This window comes from Protopterus annectens, chromosome 5.part0 (genome assembly GCF_019279795.1).
Source record: "Protopterus annectens isolate FY-2018-M chromosome 5.part0, PAN1.0, whole genome shotgun sequence".
Classification (NCBI taxonomy): Eukaryota; Metazoa; Chordata; order Ceratodontiformes; family Protopteridae; genus Protopterus; species Protopterus annectens.
Window position 1 is genome coordinate 298,501,613 of NC_056735.1, and position 22,474 is coordinate 298,524,086.

At 38.4% G+C, this 22,474-nt stretch overlaps 1 protein-coding gene across 6 annotated transcripts in view; it reads left to right on the forward strand.

Annotated features, from left to right (window-relative positions):
* CNKSR2 (connector enhancer of kinase suppressor of Ras 2) overlaps window positions 1-22,474 on the forward strand; it is a 2,909,208-nt gene that overhangs the window by 1,950,072 nt on the left and 936,662 nt on the right. For all 6 annotated transcript variants that reach the window (XM_044072276.1, XM_044072278.1, XM_044072277.1 and 3 more), the window contains one exon: window positions 10,995-11,128. In XM_044072276.1, coding sequence (XP_043928211.1) covers window positions 10,995-11,128 — 134 coding nt within the window. The remainder of the gene's footprint in view (window positions 1-10,994; window positions 11,129-22,474) is intronic.

Sequence of the window (22,474 nt, forward strand, 5' to 3'; positions counted from 1 at the left end):
CTGATTTTTGCAGTTTTATTGGTTAATCTGAATAGCTGTTTAAAGCTTTTTCCATTTTTCTAGCCTATTGTTATTTGATTTGATATATTACTTAAATGTTTCATTTGTTTTTATCAACTGTAAGCACATTTGCTTTATTTTTTTCCTCAGGATTACTGGAAGCCATCTCTTGTATTAAAGCTGGAGCTTGAAATCCTTTTTTTTTCTGAACAGCTGTAGGATTCTTCCCAGTCAATGTTTTGTCTTCACCTTTTCTAGTTGATTTTCTTTCAGGCTATCCAGGTTTCTTCTTCACTGGCATCAAGGCAGAGCATTTACTAGTCAGTAACTGACTCTATTAAAACTGGTGGAGTTACTGGCCCCATCTCTGTTTCTTTTTTTCTCAATGGGAGAGCTGAAGTTAAGCTGTTGATCAATGTGTATCACTCTTGGAAATGGCAGTGATAGTAACTTTTTGACTGTATTAAATATCGACCTTGGTAGGAGAAAAAAGTATATTGCAATGGAGCAGTTACTGAGACAGTAAAAAGGGTACCTCAAGACATGTTTTGAGTATTGGTCTGTCTGAATTCAAATAAAGAAGATAATACTTAACATGGCAGTTGGCATTTAAGCTATTAAGTACCTTTAGTTTTTAAAAATCTGTTAATATGATGCTATGAATTGATCTACTTAAACAAAACAAAGATCAGAGCACCAATGTTCATTTTTGCAAGACTGAAAATACTGAAACCTGACATACCCAAATGATGAAGATTTCCTGGGGTAAATAAATACTTGCCCAAACTTAGACTAAATACACACCAAAGTAATTAAAACCCACCCAGGTAGGGGCTACACCCCATGCTCCCCTAATATGGGGGGCTGCACCCCCACCCCCCTAATTATATATACCAACTCTTGGGTCACACTTCTGTGGAGAAAAGGGCATGTTGGGCAAGTGTTTACTTACCCTGGGAAAGCTTTGGAGTTCTGGTATGTCAGCTTTTGGTATTTTCAGTCGAACAAAAATGAACGTCTGTGTTCTGATCTTCATTTTTTTTTAAAAGTAGATCCGCTATGAACAGTTGGTAAGTAGGTCAGTATAACTTGTTGACTGTACTCCCACTTTATGGCTGTACGGTGAAAAACATCTTTTAACACCAGACTAACCTATCCAGTATCATAAAGACAATAACATATATCTTGTGATTTAACTCTGGGCAAACCCACAGTTTCTGCAGCCCTTTTCTCTATACCCAGCTTACACCTTTTGTATGGATGTCCTTTACAAGGTCATAGCAATATTATTGCATTCACTATTGACCTTGAAAGGTCAAAAGTGAAAGATTCAGAACTATACATATTAACACATTTACTTTCTGGAATAATAGTTTACTACGGAGAACAAAAATAAAACTTGTAAATGATTTTTTTTTTTTTTAGAATAAATAGTTTAGGTCAGTCTTTGAAGAATTAGCTTTATGTAAAAGGTATTCACACACAACTTAAAGCTAATAGCGGGCACAAAGTTATAATGCTATGATCTCTAGTGGTTATATAAATATAAGTTATTTATTTATTTTATTTTTTTTGACATTTGCTAACCGGGATAGTCCAACTGGGTCATAAGACCCATTTTCAGCAGGGGCCCAGGGAGAAAAGCTCCACAAATTTTAGAAAATTACAAGACTTACAAGCAAACTACAATATAGAAGTATACAAGCAAACTACAATATAGAAGTATACAGTGAGTGCATTGCTAGTTTAACTGTGACAAACTACAATATATAAGTATATAGTGAGTGCATTGCTAGTTTAACTGTAATAAGACTTTACACAAAGACTTGTAATTTATTTATTTTATTTTATTTTATTTTACATTTGTTAACCGGGCTAGTCAAACTGGATATATTTCCATTTTCAGTAGAGGCCCGGGGAGAAAAGCTCCAGTTGTAGCAAATAGAAATCAAAATCAATGTTGTTACATAGTAAATGAAAGGATTTCAATAAACATACAAGCAATAATAAAATAGGTATTTACACTAGAAAAAGTGACATAAAGTATAGGATAAATTATTATACAGTATGATTCATGAGGAATTTCAGTACATCAAACAGGATAGAATACACACAGTATGTTGACTTGAGTTCACCAGTTACAGTCCTGCGTCCAAGGAGTAAGCAGTAAAGTTTTGGTAAATAAAGTGGGACGAGGAAATATCACCAGTGAAAGCAGAGATTAGTCAGGGTTGCTGCAGGGGCATAACCAGTGTGTTTTGAGGTGTCTTTTGAGGTTTTGTTTAAAGAAAGGCAAAGAAGAAAGTAAAGTTATTTCATTGGGCAGTAGATTCCAGTTTTTTCCCACTGTCCTAGAAAACAGGGAATCTACAGCCAAGTTGTTAGACTTGCTTATGCTAGCAAGAAGTTTGCTAGAAGAGTGTAGTGAATTTAGATTGTTGTAGGGGATTATGAGATTGGAGAGTATAGGAGTGCTGTTAGGTTGGTAAAATATCTTGTGGGCAATGGTGAGTTGGGAGAATATCAGATGGTTTTGAAGTTCAAGCCAGCCTAGCTGCACTAGATTCAGACAGTGGTGAGTTCTAAAGGGATTGCCAGTGGCAAATCTGATGATGTTATTATAGGAATTAGCTAGTTTGATAAGATTATTTTCTTTAGATTAGTATATATGGGTAGAGTTGAGATTAAATGGGAGTGAGCAATCTTGGTTCTGGCTGTCTGAGTTAGGAAAAGTTTGATTCTATATAAGGAGCCTATTTTTCTGTTGACAGTTTTTATGGTGTTGTTTATATGGCTATCAAAATTAAGGTTATTGTCAATAGTAATTCCAAACAATTTAATGGTAGAGTCGGGGGATATAATAGTACCATTATTGAAAATTATGAGAAATCTATGGAGGAGGACTTACTGGTGGGTGTAAAGAGAAGGAGCTTAGTTTTATTACCATTGAGAAGGAGGCAACATTTTGAGAACCATGTTTCTACTATGTTAAATACATTCTGAGTTAGAGAATGTAGTTCTGATGGGGAGTTTGCTGAGCATATTAACATAGAATCATCTGCATATTGAATACTGGTGGCTTGAGGAATTGCTACATGGAGGTCATTGATAAATAGTGAAAAACGAAGAGGTCCTGGAATAGAGCCCTGAGAGACTCCAAGGGTGACTGGCAGGAGGGATGATATATTATTTTCCCAGAGAACTGCCTGTTACGTATTGCTAAGGTAGGACCTGAACCACTGAACAGCCTGAGAGTCAAGGGAAAGGGATTCAAGAATGTTTATAAGAAGGGCGTGCTTTACCATGTCAAAAGCTTTTGAGAGGTCAATAAAGAGTGCAGATGAGAGTTTTTTATTACGATTTCTATTGATGGCATTTGTAAAGGATAATAGGGCAGTTGTGGTACTATGAGATGGCCTAAAGCCATGCTGGCAGTTTGCTATTATGTTATGTTGAGATAAATGGTTTAATAGTTGTTGGTGAATGCATTTCTCCATAATTTTTGCTAAGGGTGATAAAAGAGCTATCGGCTGGTAGTTAGAGAAATCATTTGAGTTACCACCTTTGTGTAGGGGGATAATATGGGAGATTTTCCAGGTGTCTGGAATGGTTCCCTCCTTAATGGTTCTATTTATGAGGATGGATATAGGGTAGGCAATTACTTTGACTGCTTTTTGCAGGTATTCAGATGGTAGCTGGTCAGCAGAAGGAGTAGAAGGCTTAAGTTTTTGGATGAATTTGTAGATGAGAGTAGTAGAGATGGGTTGCAGATGGAATGCTGGTAGAGTGCCATGTATGGTGGTGGGAAGGCTTGAGTTATCTGGGATTAGTTGACTGGCTAGTGATTGTATGGTCTCTGTGAAGAAAGTATTGAAGGCATTGGCAGTTTGATGATAAGTAAAATTATTAGACATAAGTATACAGTGAATACTTTACACGTTTATCTTGATAACACTTTACACAAAATTATAAATTTGACAAGACTTTTACAAATTTGACAAGACTTTTAACATAATACAGTGTCACTGCCTCAGTGATAGGACATTTGCACAGTGACATTCTTCAAGTCTGAATTGGAAGAATACTTGTGGTGTTTAGATTAGTTCATGAAGAGGTAGAAAGATAGGAGTAGTGTGGTACATTTTTTCCAATCTTGTCAATGCTTATTGGTAGTGGACATGTTAATGCAATTGAAGGAGATATAGGAGGGCAGATTGTGTATTAGCCTGGGGTTATTAATGTGCATAGCCATGATTTATTTAGGTGTTCTTTTACAAAGGCTTTAAAGAAAGGTATGCTAGGAGTTAGCCTAATGTTGGAAGGGAGGGCGTTCCAAGATTTAGCAACAGAGTGTGCGTATAGAGATTTTCCTGGGTTTCTAGAAGGTTTGAAGACTTCAAGGAGATTTTTATCTTCAGATTTGAGGGGTCTGTTTTGTTTGTAATGTTTTATTACATCTTCTAGAGCTGGACAGGCAGTGGGCCTATAAAATAGGTTGTGTGTTGTAATTAGATGTGTATATGAAAGCTGTTGTGTTAATTCTAACTAGTTTAATTCTTTGAGTGATGTACAGTGATGTGTACGGTAGTTGGAGTTGTTTGCGAACTTTGCAGTTTTGTTGTAGCATTGTTCTATTTAGTTTTGGTGGAGTTCTGCAGATTGGTTAGTATATAGGAACCATAGAGAAGTGATGGGAGCAGGAAGATTTTAGTTTTGGTTGTAGTAGTAAGGAACTACCTGTTTCTGTAGAGTATTCCTAGTTTTTATGTTTTTTTTTTTTTTTTTTTTTGAATATGAGGGTCAAAGTTGAGTTTATCCCCAATTATAACACTGAGTAGTATAGTTTCTTGAACAACATCTAAGATGGTATTGTCAGCTGCATAAATATTTAGTTGGCTTGGGTTGAGGGTGGTATTTTTGGAGTGGAATATAATAAGTATTTTTTTAGGGGGTGGGAGTTTAGAGAGTTGGGACTCTATAAGCGATGATTCAAGTGCTGAGAAAGGTTGTTGGATTTTGATTAGCAGTTCAGGGAGGGTATGGTAGGTGCAGATTAAGGTTGAGTCATCTGCATAATGTACTAATGTTCCTGGGAAAGAGGAAGTGTATAGGTTATCGGTGAATATGTTAAATAGTAACGGTCCTAAGATAGAGCCTTGGGTACTCCTGTGGGGTTTTGTAGGAAGGGGGAAGAGTTTCTTTAACCATTTAACTGCTTGTTTCGTATCATGAGGTAACTTTGGAACCACTGGAGTGTGGAGGAGGAACAACCTAGGTTGAATAGTCTGTTAAGTAGTAAAGTATGTGAAACAGTATTGAATGCTTTTGAGGGGTCTAGGAATATTGCTGCTACTAGATGACCTTTGTCTCTGACTTTGTTAACGATGTTTGTAAAGGATAGTAGTGCTGTGGATGTGCTGTGATTTGGCCTGAAGCCGTGTTGAGTTTGAGAGAGCAGGTTGTTTTGGAGTAGATATTTCATGATTTGTTGGTGAATATACCTTTCCATGATTTTGGATAGACTGGGTAGTATTGATATTAGGTGGAAATTAGAGATTTCTGTGGATTGTCCTCCTTTATGAATAAGGTGTTATGTGAGATAGTTTCCATATTGTATTGACTGTGGCTTCAGAGAGTGATCTGTTTATTAGGATGCTGACTGGATATGCAATTGAGTTGGCAGCAAGTTTTAAGTATTGGTGTGGGAGCTATTTTGTTGGTTAGTGGTATGGTCATGGGATTTATCTTCTGTAGGGGGTGCTAAGGAATTGTTGTTGGTGTGTAGGTTTAGTTCTGAGTTGCCTGAGTTTGTAGAGGTGAGGTCTGCTGTGGATTTTATGAAATGTTTGTTAAATTCTTTAGCTATTTGTGCTGGGAGGGCACCAGGTGAAGGGGGATTGGTCTTTGTTGGAGCCTGGGTTGAAGAGGGCAGTAATACAGTGCCAAAAGGTTTGGGAGTTGTATTTGTGTTTAAAGCTGGAGATTGGAGTGGTATGATTGTTTACATTTGTTTACTGTTTTGGTTACTCTATTGCGTAATGTTTTATAAGCTTGGAGATTTTGTTGGGTTCTATTTTGTTTCCAATTGTTCTATGCTATGTCTCTTTGCTTCATGAGGTGAATGCAGTTGCTGTTAACCATGGGTTTTTGTTTTCTTTACTCTGTTTGTTGGTACGAGAGCAAGACTATCAATTATTTTTAAGAAAGTGGTATTGAAATATTGAACAGCATCAGTTAGTGGTAGCAATTTTAGGGGTGACCAGTATATTCCATTTAGTAGGTTGTCGAGTTTTTCTTGATTGAGTCTAGTGGTATTTCTGTTTTTTTGGTATGTTCTTTTGGGTGGTGGGTGGTTGCTCTGATGACAAAGGCTGGAAGATGGTTGCTTAGGGAATTTGGTAGTGTAACTGAGGCAAAGAAATTGATTGGGTGGGATACAAAGATCCAGTCAAGGGTAGAGTGGTTAGTGAAGTCTTTGTTGTAGCTTGTAGGCTCAGTGATTAGTTGTTTAAACCCATAGAGGCTTATATTTGTGTTTGGAGAGTTTACAGTGATGGCTTACCAATTAATATTTTTTATCTCCTAAGATTACGGTTTCTAGTTTGTTTTCAGTTGTCCATGACAGTACATCTTCTAGGATTGGTACATTGTTTCCTGGAAGAATATAGACTGTTATGAGACAGATTTTTGTAAAGTTAAGAATTAGTGTATTTATTAGTACTTTGGCATTAAGGAATTTGGGTGGCTTGTGTGGATAAGAAGTTATATTAAGTCTGGATAGATGCAGGAGTGCTATCCCTCCACCCTTCTTTTTCAGACTGTCTAGTCTAAAGATGGCATAGTTAGGGAGTATGATTTCAGTATCTTTTATTCCAGAATGTAGCCAGGTTTCTGTTAGGGCTAAGATATCTGGGTTGTTTTGTTTTATCCAAGCATGCAGGGAAGTTATTTTATTGCATAAGCATTTTAGGTTAGAGTAAATAGGTTTAGGGACTTGGAGTTAGGTTTTGCATTTAGTCCAGGGTTTGGGTGTATATCATCACTCTGTATTAATTTCAGTATTAGATACGTTTGGAGTGGGTTACATTTAGTTTCATGGTATGAATTTACTGTAAGAAGAAGGGTTTTGGTGGTATTGGGTGTTTTTATTTTGCTGTTGGGGTTATAGGGGAAAGGATAGTAAAATAGATGCGGCAGATATTTGAGTAATGCTTTAGTTGTTGAGAAATGTTGGTGAAAGATGTAGTGGTGTAGATGGGTATGTCTGCTTTATTTGTAAGTGATGTGGCTGAGCTAAGTAGTATTAATATTATGAACAAAATGGAGAATGTTAATGTAAAACAACAGTGGCAACTATGATTTTGCATATTTTGCATCTACAAGCCCAATATGACATTCAAAACACAAACACTCAGTGCAACCAATTTATTCTAATCATGTGCCTGCACAATCTTGGGTGCGAAAAGAATTTAGTTTTGCTAAAAAACAGATATTCCCTGTTGTAATATATTGTGTGATTACAGAATGTACTTTATTAGGATATGGTGTGGCACAGCTCACCTGCAGTGGAATTCTGAAGGGGATGCTCAAGCTACATGTTGGATTTTAAGCCCATAAATTGTGGTAGTAAAATCATTTTAAATTGGATGGAAAATATTGTTTTTAATGTAACCGTTTGTCACTTTCTGTGAAATGTTTCTGCTATGTTGAGTTGAATTTTAGTAAGAATTGCATGCAAACATTTAATCAGGTGCCATATATCTGCATATCATTGTTTTGTAGTTTTAATTTAATTTTATTAGGACAGCTCCTTCTGCTTTGTGAAATATTATTGTAATACATGTAATGATTAGCAGTTCTCCTAGTGAGCACTTTATCAACTTCTTTATTGACTAATGAGATGTGCTGTTATGGTGTCTTATAGATGACTTGGATTTGCTTGTCAGTTTTCATATGCAGTTTTGTTGTTCAATTACTTTACCTTCAATAAAAATCATCTTTAGCTGTGAGCTTTGTCTAAACAGAATCTTACAAATGAGCAAAGCTTTTTCACATTTATACAATACTTCTGTAGGTATACTCCATTTTGTATTCATTGACTCCCTGTTTAAGTTGACCATGCAAAATAGTTCCTTCTGTTTTTTTGTGTATAATAGGCCCCATATATATGATCTGTGTGTGTATGTGTAGGGTGGGAGGGGAGGGGGGCCAGGAATTTTATGCCTCAAAATAAATCACAACCAACTTAGCTAAGCCAATCCAGTTAATGATGACCACCCATCAGTCTATCTGATCCCTTGGGGAAGTTGCGTATTTGGCCATACTGCAATGTTTCCCTTCTTTAGATAAGTCCTGCCTTTTTAGTTGGAAATAACTTTATGGCATAATGTGCTTTGATTCCCTGTGACTCAAGGAAGGAGGGAGCTAACATGGGAGGGTCATCATACTGCAGTTTCTAGATTAGTATTGACAAGCCGGTGTCTGTGCATGTGCTGTTAGCCCTACTGCCAGTGCTGTGTTGGCTTATACATGTAAGTGAGTGTGGACACACAGTGGGGATGTAGCTAAAGGAATGTCCTACCTCCATGATGACACAATTTGTGTTTATATCTGACCATGTACCTTTCCTGGCAGTTGCTGATTTTCTGTTCCTCCATCTCTTTCAGTTAACAGTTATTGGCCAACCTTCCCAGCATATTATTTCCTCCAGAGATGTGAGTATATCCTTGCCCTGCCATTTTTCTCTCTCTTTGTCTGCTGTAGTGTGTCTGGGCTACTATTCAAACCCAGGTCATTTGGATCACAGTAAGAGCTCTATCCCTTGATCCAGACCCTGGCACTTTGATTTAATAAACAAGTTCCATAAAAAATTAGGTAATAATTTATACATGTTTACATGATAAATTTGAAAATAATTAGTGAAAATCTGATAAATCTGTAATGCTGTACTGTGAAACACAGGGATTTAACATTTTGTAATAGTATGCCAAATGTAAGAGATCATTTTAAAAACTAACTCAAAAAGAGATGCTGCAGATATTAAAATATGATTTGCTACCATTTAGGCTTTCAGAAAGCTCACTTCTGCTGCTGCCTCCTTGCATTCTTAAAACAGGCCTTACATAGAAATAGGTATTGTCCTTTGCTTCATTGTGATTAGGATTCACTGTGATCTGAGAAGTGGAATTTATTTTGATTCATTAAATCTACAGTTAGCCATTATACAAATGTTATGATACTGCAAGGCAATTGTGCCATGTTCACTTTTCCTGTGACACTGATTTTCCTTCCGTTAAATCAAACATTTGACAAGTGTTTTCCTTCCGTTAAATCTAACATTTAACAAATATTGCAAAAGCCTATAGCATTTTCAGTAAACCATTTTAATGTAGGATTCCTGACCTTATAAATAAAATGTTACACTAAACCTTTTAAAGAAAATGCACCTGATGAAAATATATTCAAACTTCTTTCATAAATTATTTACATGGCATTACTAGGCTGAGATTTTTAAGTCTATGCTAGGTAGAAATTTATTGTATTATTGTCAGGTAAATAATTTGGGGCAGAACCAGAATGTCGAAATAAAAAGTAATTTGTTTAACATTAAGTTGCTTTTCCAAAGTGATATTAAACTGATCCTGAATGTACTATAAATAATAATGTCTGCCAACCATTGACTAAATAACATTTTGGTAACATGAGAACAAACCTGGATTTTGATATCATTCAGACTGTGTGTACCATTTGAATGCTGATATCTTCATTATATATATTTAATAGGTTACACTGAGCTGTACTTTCATAAAAAGAAATCTGCATGTCATTTTAGCTTGATGCTAATAGTATAACGTTGTAAATTATGGTTATTGTTTGATATGGTTGAAATGCAAGGTATTACTCCTATAGGAGAGTGCAGTCTGTCTTTGTTTTGTATCTTACATAATGGAATGACCTCTGAAAAAGTTTAATACCAGGAAATGCTTCTTCAGGCCTTGCCTTGTCTGTGACACAAGCTTATAAAATAGTTTATTTTAATGTTCATTTTACTCACAGTTCTACAGTGCATTTTAACAATCTAGCAAGAGTACTATTGAAGTTTACTATATCCTAATGTTTACTTCAATAAAGTGAGCATTTAGTTCACAATAAAAATGCAGAGCTAAAATATTAATATTTCTGGCACTGGAGAAGGTGGTACATATGCAGTGTTATGCACTCCCTAAGAGCTCTACAGAGTGTATATTCCAATTAGATGCAAATGCTGCCATCAGGAGGTGTCCCCAAACATCATAGGATAATTTCCTAAATGTAAACTGTCTTTTATGTGTAATTTCTGTTTCACAAGCTACTGGACTGCAACCTCTTGACTACCAGTGTGTTTTATCAATAGTAACAATGCATGACATTTGCAGCAGTTTTATGAGAAAAAGGTTGCAGATAAAATTAAAGATATTGATAGAAAGACATGGCAAAATTAAATTCTGTCCTGTGTTTCTAAAACTATAGTTTGAGTATAAACTCCATTTGTGTCATGGTTCTAAAGAAGAAGAAAAAAAAAGAATTGCAAAAGAATATTAAATGGACAGAAAATCGATTTCACTGCATGACAATGGCTTACAGTTGCAATAATTGACATGCCTAGATCAAGAACATGTTATGCATTGACTACAAAATGCTATGGACATATATGCCATGGAAACCAAAGAATCTGATAGAATACAGTTTGAGAGTGATCCTAATTTTATCAGTGACTACCTCCTCATAAAGTATTAACAAAAAAGGTAAAACACACTGACTGATTTAAGCAGAGAAGAATATAATATTGTTTTTTATACTGTCTGTGATTTTGACCAGCTTGTTGAGGTTTACATTTACAAATCAAAAAGGTATTCACCACTAAAGAAATATTTGTGATGTATCATTAAACTTTGCTATCGTATTTAGTGAAGTGCCTAATATATATCCAATCTTTTCTTTTTCTGATTAATCAGCCAATCATTCCCAAGAGTCCTACAAGCAGCGTGGCAACACCATCGAGTACAATCAGCACGCCATCCAAACGAGATACATCTGCACTTCAAGACCTATATATACCCCCTCCCCCCATGGAGCCTTATACACCAAGGTATCTGCATTTTCAGTTGAAAATATTCTGATGTAAACATCTAATTAACAGATTATATATACAGATGAATTGTTAAGCATTTACATCTTTATGTAAACTTTTAAATCCTGTTTAGCTTTTTAAAAATATTGCTTCTTTGACTTTTTCACTTTTTGTGTAATATGATGACGTTTATCTTTATTCCATTTTGTGTCAGTGGCCTTCTACCACGAGCCTACAGTTGCAGACAGGAAAGTAACATTTATACAATGCACACTTGCTTAAAACAAGCATAAGAAGCATTTCTTTGCAATCTTGAAGGCACTGAGAAGCAATATAAAGACAAAATTAAGAGCATTTACTTGTGTTCTTTCTTTCTTTGATGTCTAAGTTATTGACTTACCACAGACATGCGCAATAGCTAAACCATATATTGTATAGTTATTAAGTCAAACTGGTTAAACATGAGAATGGAGTGCACTGACTTAAAACTAAACATAATGCAGAATGGAATAGACAATATTTGCACAGTATTTACAGATTTGTTCCCTAGAAGCAAATGGTATACTGAGTTATTTAGTATTATGATACTGAAGATTAATATAGTTGTAAATAACAATGTGAGAGATCTACTGTCATAGGATAATCCAGAAGATAGCTAAGCTGAGATAATTCTGATGTTGGAATGCAAGATATCAAAAATAGAGCCTAACAGGATATAGCAAAGTATATGGAAGTAAAAGGTTGTAGATTAAATACCATTTACTGTATGTAAGGAAGACTGTCTTTTACAGTAATTACAAGAGATTGGAAACAGAAGAGACTGGGCCGATTTCATTGGTGTAGTTGGGCAAAATCCTGCCTATGACTCCTGCAACCCAAATTCTATTGGTCGCTTAGATGCATTCCACTTAAAAATGCAACTGTTTACTGATTAAACCTCATAAACTTGATGTCAAAATATTGTATATACACAATAGAGAACAGCTGTGATGGCTACAAAAATTACTAAAACAACCATTTTTGCAGGATGGCTAGAATGCCGGCCGCATAAACCAATTAGTTTCTTTAAGGTGAGAGGCCTGTTGGCACATACATTCCCCTGAGGTAACTCTCAAAAATGCAGGGGGTGAGAGTTGTAATTTGTACTCCATGTCAGGGTTTTTCTGTTTAGGATCTGTGTCTCCTTTTTAAGTGTTGAAGGTTTGGTCGCATATAGAAATATTGTGAAGTACTTCTGTGCCTCCTTGTGTGACATACTCATTAGGTTTTGCTCACGCTGAGACAGTACCCACCAAGTGAGCCCTGTTCTCCATTTGTAAAACAGAGTAAAAAGGATTAGTCCAGATAAAATCACTTTAGCTAGCAGATCTAGGAGACTCTCTCTCTCTGATACCATCCCTGTGGGAGGAATAACGACAACTTGTTGAAGTTTCCAGTAGTTTATTCAGTTACATAATTAGATGGACGAGTGTTCTTGGTCTTGTTCTAGTATATTACATTCAACAGGTCAGTTATTTAAAGGCAGTTTCAGACAGTGGTGGGAGAGTCCAGGGGAATTGATAGAAGGAAAATCTGAGAGATGGAAAAACAAGGAACCAGTCCCAAAGATTAGAAGTTAGTCCCATATTTAAATATTCCTGAAAGACCTGTGAGGGTTTACCAGCTCAATAACCTGTGGAACCTCATTCTCATTTAAAACATTTTATTTTTATTTTTAACTTTTTAACAAACAAAATATGACAACACACCATCAGATACCACTATAGAACTATATTTAAGAAAACATTTTTGCTTGTGCTTCATCAGGTCGATCTAATAGAGTGGTTTACACATTGATCATTGAAAATGCCTGCTTTTATGAGGCTACCACCAGACTTTATTAATCTGTTTTGTAACACATGTAAAATGAGAGGCTGTGTCTGCATCTGCATGGCTTATATTCCTTGGAGCCAAGTATGAAAGCTTTATTATAGAACTTTTTCCATTGTATTACATGTAATACAAGAGGCTGTGCCCACTGTTATGGAGATCATATCTCCTGAAATACAGTACGAAAGGCTAATATTCTCTTGCATAGTCAGGCATACAGTGCCTGCTTATAAGAGGTTCATATACATGATTGATGTGACCATTTACCATTCTTCTTCATCCTCCCGATGAAGACAGATCTTTTTATGTGCAGGGGATGTAGTGACCTAAAGCTACACTAGGCGATTCCCATTTTTGAACAGTTCATGCATCCAGAGAAATAGCTTATAATGGAAAACAAGTCACAGGGGTCATTTTTTAAAAGCTCATGGATGTGCACAACTAGGAGAAAAAAGGTAAGTCAAGTTTGAAATCACAGAACCTTTTGTTGTGCCCATGGAATAAAATTCCACCAAGTGGAGAACTGCAGGGGATACAAAACCTGAAATAAACATAAGAAACTCTGATCTTCTTTGCGCTTAGGCAAATTGTGTCAGTGGTGTAAAGAATATAGCAGTGTAGAGTGGTGCCCTGCGATAACTGTTTTCATTTGCAAATTACAGAAATTTTGTTAGGCCCAGTGTCTAGAGTATCTATATCTGGTTGGTGTGGGGTAGCTGCAATGAGATGTAGAATGCTCCTGGTCTCAGAGCATGGTTTTGTGGTACTCTAGTCTAAGGTCTTCATTGAGGGCTCCTCTGTTCAGATTCTTCCTATCTTTGGGTTCCAGGTGGTGAATTCAGGGCTCTTCTGTTCATTTTCTTCCTCTCTTCAGGTTCCAGGTTTTTAGGTTAGTGTAAAAGACGGCTAGATAGCTCTGTGGCTGGCTAGATAAAGAGCTGGCAATTGGGAGGGATCAGGTGGAGGGGCAGTTGACCACTCTCCTGAGAGAGGGGGTGGTGCTAAGGCACCCTGGGGTGGGGTCAGATGATGTAAGAGGCTGATGTAACCAGGTGTGTGCTGTAAATCAAACTAGGAGGCTAGTGTCTGCCCCACTTTTCTCAATCCTTACACTAAAAGGAAAGCCCAAGTCCCAAATGAGTAGTAGGGAAAAAAAATCAAATAATGGAATGTTGCTGTTTGTTTGTGCATATCATGAGGTAAAAGGCACTTTCAAACTCCTGACAGTTACTTTGTAGATTTGTACACATCTACCGATCACAAAACAAAACATAACAAATAAAATAAAGAGTGGCCTATTACCCATGTCACTAGTTCACCAGATAAACCATACCAAGGCAGATAGAGTGATATGCAACTCTAATTAGGGTTAGTTAACAGTTTATGTTAAATCCTGGGTTAAACAGTACAGGTGATTTAGTTGTATAAATTATGGTTTAGTTTCCTGAGGACAAGGTGATGGTGGGCATCCAGCCTGATCTGCCAGCTTAACTCCATTTTTTCAAAGGTGGTATTTTTCTTTCTTGCTCTCCTTTTTGTTCTTCATTTGTGGATAGCTGCGTATGCTCAGATACATGTTCTATACTCCTCCCCTAGAGGCAGGCTGATAGTAATCAGTCATTTCCCACCTGCACCAGATGGCTGGATGTCAGGCTTGCATTTGACATGCATCTGATCAGCAATGATTTTGGGTCTGCTTTAACACTGTGTTCAAAGTGCATGCTTGCACCCATCCTTAGGGTTGCCACCTTTTCAGATGCCCAAACTGGGACATTTTTTTTGTAGAAATGTGAGATTTTGCAAGACAAAACGCACCCATGGCCAGTACAAAGGATAGAACGTCTCTTTTTTTCTGCCAAAATAAAAGCTTATTTTGTAGCATTTGAGTTGCGTATGCTATTTTATATAACATTTATGTATTTCAGATACAAAATAACTATTTTATGCAACTATTAAAGAAAAATTGAGAAATATATTTTGTCTTAGGACTTTTGCCATTTTTAGTTTTTTTTGCAGGACACAACTGCCCAAAGTTGGACTGTCCCTCGCAAAGTGGACAGGTGGCAACCCTACCCATTCTGTGCCATCAATCACTGACTGCTGCTGGAGATTTATCAGTTTAGCTGGCCTTGCTTAAACTGCAAACGGCCTTTGCTAATGGCTACTGTCGCACCATTTTTACATGTACCCTCCTCTTCATCACCAGAATGCTCATCCCCCCTCCAAATAAATCCTGTAACACCCAAATTGCTGATTATACCTGGACTTCCAACAGCCAAGAGATACCAAATGGCCCTGTACCAGCACGCAGGAAAAATTCTGTCACTCATTGTTGAATTTTGGTTTTGGAAGAGCTGAAGGTCTCTTGCAGAATATGCATAAATATTTGAAAAAACAGCATTGGCATTCTGGGAAGAGTTAGAATTGGGTAGTTGCAGGTAAGCTTCTACAGTCATATAAAAAGGGAGTAGTTTTTGCACTTTAACTTTGTGCAATCTAAAGCTGTGGTTGTTCCACTGTGGCAAAGGGACACTTTTCTTTTTTTCAGAAATGTTATAAATAACAAAAGACTTGTGCGTTGAAGCAGTTAGAAATGGAATGCATTCAATATACTTTTAATAGTCAACCAAAACCAGAAGCATAGAAATACACAAGGTAAAAAGAAATGTATTTAATTCATTGAATAGTGGTTTAGGAACAACTTATGCCAGGTGAAACCAATTTTTGCACTGGACAATACCATTTGATAAAAATTACATTGCCTCCAAAAACCAACTTCTCCAGTACATTAATCTTGTCTAAAATAGTATTCAACATATGCGGTGATTGGATGTGTGCACATCCTGCACTATTTTCTACTGACTGATGGTCTCGTGCAGTATCCATAACAATGTCAGCTAAAAGAACTTCCTTTAAGAACAGCACTCTCCAGCCTGACATCACTTGAAGCTCCCTGGATGTACATATGCATAGGGCACAAGAAGTAAACACTTGCACATTATGATGTTAATCTCTGTCTATTTCACCACCCTTTTACATACACACACACACACACGCACACACACACACACACACGTGCGCGCACACATGCACACACACACACACACACACACACACATGTGCAGGCGCGCGCACACACGCACACACACACACACACACACACACACACACACACACACACACACACACACACACAACGGTCAATACACTCTACTTTCCACACATAGTAATATAGGTCAAGAAATTCCCTCCAGCCTAACAGCTAATGTTGCCTCAATCCATCACTCATACTGGAGGTGAGCACAAGATTCCTTCCACATAACCGTTGCATGGTTGTAATCATTTGCATGCCTACTTAACTGCCTTGTTAGCTGGTGGATGGACCACTCTCTATCCTATTCTATAGTAAGAAATGTACCCTGATTACATCACTGAGCATTCACCTTAACTCTTAGCAGTCACTGCTGCTGTCCCATCCTCCCTGCTCTCTGACCTAAGTATATGTCATACTTAAATCTCTTTTCCTTATACTGAGTGGTGTTTCTTCCACATCTTCCACCCCGTAGTGTGGCATTAATCAGGCTTCACACCCAGTCTTTACAGTTACCTGTGCCAAAAGCAGAACATGGAGATTAAATCTCTCCCCCAAAGGAATGAACAACAGACATATGCAAAACAGCTTACCCTTCAGGTTGGAGACTAGTATAGCCTACAACAATACTTACTCACTCACATTCCTAAAACAGCCTACTTTACAAGTTAGAGACTAATACAACTTTCCTACCCTGCAGAACAGAAACTAATAACCCTCCCCCCAGACACACATACACATGCATACATTTGCAAATATACCCCCTTTACAAACACAGACACACCCAACCCTATGCAATCCTTGATGTTAGATACATTGATGCTTCACAGCAGATTCCAAATAGCACAATGCCTTTATTTAATGTTTGCATTTGTTTATCAACTGCATAAATGAAGGGGTTCAGAGATCTTTTCAGCTACAACCTGACCACAGGCCACTAGGTAAACACTTGTGCATCAAAGGTCTGGTAGCAAGATTGAGTAACATTTAATGTATTTCAATACTGAGTTATCAAGCTATAGTCAGTTATGCAGTATACAAGTTATACAGCATTTATGCTAGGTATATAGATGCTGGATACTAAATAAAAACAAAAACTAGGTTGGTATTGTCACCATCTTTTTAACCCCATTTTACACTGAGGAGGAACATAACTCTTTTCAAGACCTGTACATTTTAAAAATATACCGGGGTTCAGCAGGTGTACCACACTGAGCATTAATTGAAACACTGTCATTTGCTTTACCAGCACACCCCACAGAGATTCACTTTGTCTAGACTTCCACAGTGCTGATGTAGTGTGGTCATTCATCAGTAATGAGGATTAAAGTGATATGGACAGGATGACCTCATGTGGAAATGCAGTACGATGGCATTGGATGTGCTGTGTAGAACTAGTGTAGGAAAATTACAGAAAGGAGCAACAGTACAACAGGCATTTATCATAACCAAGAAGTGATTTGCATAGATCCCATGGGCTTCTATCACAGGAGGTTTAAGGTATCACACAGTCAAAACTCTAGCTTTGCTGGCTTTTTCTTGCAGTTCTTACTGAATGGTTTGTCTGTGTGTCCTATTCACCCTTTTGTTTGGAATTTAGTTGTGCAGTTTTGCAAGCATCTATATCTGTATATATATATATATATATATATATATATATATATATATATATATATATATATATATATATATATATATATAGAGAGAGAGACAGACACACGTGTGTGTGTGTGTGTGTGTGTGTGTGTGTGTGTGTGTGTAAATCTAGCTTTAGATATGTTAAGTGAATTACACAGTAGTAAATAGGTCATGGCAAATACACATTCCCTACTCCTATAGAATAAAACAGTATAGCAATAACTCATGGTTGGGTGTGGATAATGCTGGATTTACCCACAGTTGGCATGGTTTGATCATGAGGGCAAAGCTCGAGTGAACAAACATAGCCAACCGTGGGTAAATCCAGCATTACCCACACCCAGCCATGGGTCATTGCTATTATACGATGCTAGTTTTGTGTTGTGTTATGTTTGTGTTGTTGTTATTTAGGTTTTTGTTTGCTTTACTTTGTATTCTTCCACTTTTTGTGAAATAAAATAGTCCACAATTTGATGTAGTTAGCCACAGCCCCTCTGTTTTGTCTTGAACTTTTGAGAATTCTGATTCTATAAATATCTTGATGTAGACTTAACTTAGTAGTGTAGTACAATGAGTATTCTGCAGTGTTTTTTTTTTCTTCACCTTCTTTATTTTAGAATCCAGGATCAATTTAGAACCATGCCACCATCAGGTGTCGTTCACTTATTATGGACTTGATGGCATGGCAAGGTTCATAGGTCAGTACTAGGCTATCAGCCTTAGGGCCTGTACAAGCCTAGCCATAACAGTTCCCTGGCTATTTCTTCCCACAGTATTTACTTCCCTGGACCCCTGTCTAGCAGGGCGACTGACGTGATCCCCAGGGTGAATTACCTATCTCCCTTCCAGTCATCAAGGTTCCTTTTGAAGAGGGCCAAAGAGGTGCTCTGCTTGACATGTATGGGCAGTCTATTCCAGAGTCTGTGGAGTCTCTGGGTTAGGAACCTATCCCTCCAGCATGTCTTGTTCATTGTGATGACAAGGTTTAGATCCCTGAAGCGTATGTCTCTGAGAGATTGGGATTTCTATTAGTGTAGCATGTCCAACAGATCTGCGTTTGACGTGGCCTTGTATGTTAAGCAGAGATTGCCTCTGAGTAGACGATATGCGACAGAGTACAGGTGGAGTTTTTTAGACGGTCAGCATAGGGTATCTGCTTTAGGTCTGTGATTCTTTTAGTGAGGTATTTCTGTGGCCTTTCCAGTTGTTGCAGATGTCTTGAGAGGTACATACCAAACGAGGTGTTGTATTCTATAATGGGTCTAATGAGGGATGAGTACAGTGGGACAAAGACCTCTTTTTTTCCGGATAGAAAGCCCTTAGTGATGAGGTGTGCCACATAGAAGGATTTCCTGACTGTTGTGGTGATGTGGTTATCGAAGGTGAGACCACTGTCCACCTGTGTCCCTAAGTCTTTTATCACACTTTCAGTGTTTAGTGTACTGCCACTTATGTGGTAATTCACGGGTACATGTTTTTTCCCAAATGGGATAACTATACATTTCTTGACATTGAGCTTGAGCCCATGGCTCTGGCACCAAGCATCTGTTTCTGTAAGTCCCTTTTGTAGAATATCCACATCATTTGGGGATTCAATAATGGCTCCCAGTTTGCAGTCATCTGTGAACTTTGTTAGCCAGAGTCCCTTAGTGTTGGCCTGTACTTCAGGGAAGTAGATGCAAAATAAGAGCAGTGCCAGGACTGAACCCTGAGGTACTCCACTTGTCACTTGTCTGGAGCTGGATTTGGAGTAGGCTACTTTTACAGTGTGGGTTCTGTCAGTAAACCAGTTGGCAACCCATCGAGTGACATAGGGATTCATGCCCAGCTTAGTAAGTTTATCTATGATTTCAGAGTGGGGGATGGTGTTGAAAGCCTTACCGAGATCCAGATAGGCTGTGTGGGGTACCTTACCCTTGTCCACGACTCTGAAGACTGATTAGTAGAAGTCACTCAGGTTCAGGAGACAAGATCAGCCCTTCATGAACCCAAACTGGGTGTGGCCCAGTGTTTGAATGTTGCCAATGTCTTTGTTTATAAGTTCCATGATAATACGTTCCATAGCCTTGCAGATCAGGCTCATCAGACTGATGGGGCAGTAGTTCCCAGAATCCAAGGTGGATCCCCCCTTGTGGAGTGTGATAACTGTAGCTGTGCACCACTAAGTGGGCACGAAGCCTGAGGTGAGGCTATGATTAAACATGACACTTAGGTGAGGTGCCAGTTCATTTTGTAGTTCATGTAGTACACAGCCTGGGATGTCGTCTGGACCGATGGATGCTGTATTCTAAGCTTTGGAGGGTGTGTTTTATACCTGCGTGGCTGTTATTACCGGAATTTGGCAATCGTTCTGTATTGAGATGGGACATTTAGGGGGTGAGAGGGGGGTGAAATTGGCACTGAATCGATCTGCCAGCATATTGGCAATATCCTTGTGATCAGTATATTTAATGCCATTCTGTTGTAGCTCAGAGCAGGTCTGAGCATTGCCATTTAAATTCTCAACATAGCTATAGAATGCCTTGTGGTTGTCTTTGGAATCTTTGCAATTTTATTTTCGTAACTAGCTTTGAAGGATTTTATGAGGGATCTCAGTCTCTTACTGAGGCTGGTAAGGGAGTTTTTTACATCCTGGGATTTTCCTCTCTTCTGCATCAGTTTCTTCCTTTTGTTGTAAAGTTTGTTTATGGCAAAGGACCACCAGATTGGCTTCCTTATTTTGGAGGACAGTGTCTTGGTTCTGTTGGGGATGGCACAATTCATACACGAGTGTATGTGCTCATGCAGTGCTTTAGTGTAGGATTCAGCAGTCGAACTTTCAGTTCCCGTCTGCATGGGTGTCATGAAGTTTGTCACGTCTGACTTGAGTAGCATGAAGTAGGCTTTGGAAAAGTTTTTTACAGAGGTTTCCTTACTGGGAGGTGAGGGTTGGATGTGGATGTCAAGAGTGATTAGCTTATGGTCAAACCTGACCAACAAGGGGGTGACCATAGGCATGGAGCAACAATTTCCCATGTTGATAATGACTAGGTCTAGGATATTGGAGTCCCTGGTAGAATTAAGGATTAGTTGATCCAGGGCGTTGGAATTTATGAATTCTAAGAACCATTGGGCAAAGGTGTTGATACACAAGTAGTTTTCCCAGTTAATGGCAGGATAGTTAAAATCACTCAGTATTAGGGTGTTTGGTTGTATCTTAATATTTTCCAGTATGTTTAGAAAGGTGTAGTGAGAATCTTTGAGCATGGTGGGGGATCTGTAGTAAGCTACAGTTTGGATTGCAGTTTTACCTAGTGTTAGTTGCAACTGGAGAATTTTAGACAGATTGTGTTGGGCAACTAGCCTGGTGTTGTGAATATCCTTGGTGAATATGGACACTCCTCCACCTTTTGTGTTTCATTCCTGGTTTGGTGGCCGAAAAGTGTGGTAAGAGTTGTAGCCTGGTATTGCAGGGATGCTCTCTGGAGCCTTGAACCAGGTCTCAGTTACTGCACAGATATCGATGTTCTCCATTTTTAGGAGTGCCTCGAGAGAGTGCCTTTTCAGGTTAAGACTTCTAGCATTGAGTAGCATTGCCTTCCGATTTTGCATGCTTGTACCTGTTACAGTGGTGGTTTTGTCCTTTGAACTTTGCCTAAAGAAAGGCACTATAGGGGTGGCAAGAGCCTTAGCCCATAACCTGAATCCCAGGGATGACAGGTGCAGACCATCTGTGGCAAAGCATCATGGTCTGTCAATCATATCTTCCCAGGCAGACAGATACTGGATCCCCTTTGAATGACACCAGAAGCTTATCCAATTGTTGAAGTAATTCATTTTGTCCTTATACTGTGGTATCATTCTAGGCGAAGGCAGGATGGTACTCAGGGCTAGGGTCATACCTGCCTGGGCCACATGATCCGAGAGCTCTTCCATGTCTCTTTTCATGTAGTCCAGGGAGGTACGTCTCAAGTCATTCACTCCAACATGGACAATGACAGAGTCATATTTGTACTTGTTGTGGAGTGACTTGAGTGCATGCATTATGTGGCGGATCCTGGCACTTGACAGGCAGCTGACTGTAATTTTCTCCTTGTTCAGCCTGGTGAGTGGGACATCAGTGTGCCTGTCTATAGAGTCACCTTTGACTGAAGTGTTGGGTACATTGTCTTGCCTTAGGGGCTGTTGTTGGGTGGCACACTGGTGTTGTGAGCTATGTTTGGTTGTGATTGGTCTTTGTTTGCGTTTCAGCTTCAGAGGTCCTTGTTGCTTGTGCAGGTTACTGTTAAGGACCTCCACATATGTGGGTTTAGTGTTGCTCTGTGTGGGTGTTGGTGGTGTAGGTTTAGAAGGGCTATGTGTTGCTTGAGGTGTAGTGTGGGGGTTAATCTTCTCCTCTTGACTGTCTAGCACAATCTTGGGTGGAGAGAGCTTTGTTTCCAGTTTGGCTGTGTAAGTGCATCTCTCGCAGGTTGTAGTGTTGGGTGGTAGGAGGAGAGGGTTGTCTGTGTACATAAGGCAATTGCTGCATTGCCCCAGTATGCCCAGATTCACCAGGTTAACAGGAGAAATCACCAGAAGCTGACCCTTGGACATGCCTGATTTGGTGCTTTTTTTTTTGTAAAGTACAAGAGCTGTTTTCTTTTACCTTAACAAGGTACTTTGCAATTATGGACTATTTAGTGCCTACGATTAATTTATCCTTATTAACAAGGAGAGTTGAGTGCTTGTATCAGTTTAAAACTTCTTTCCAGTAGGTTTTAATGCAAGTGCTAGACACAGGGATG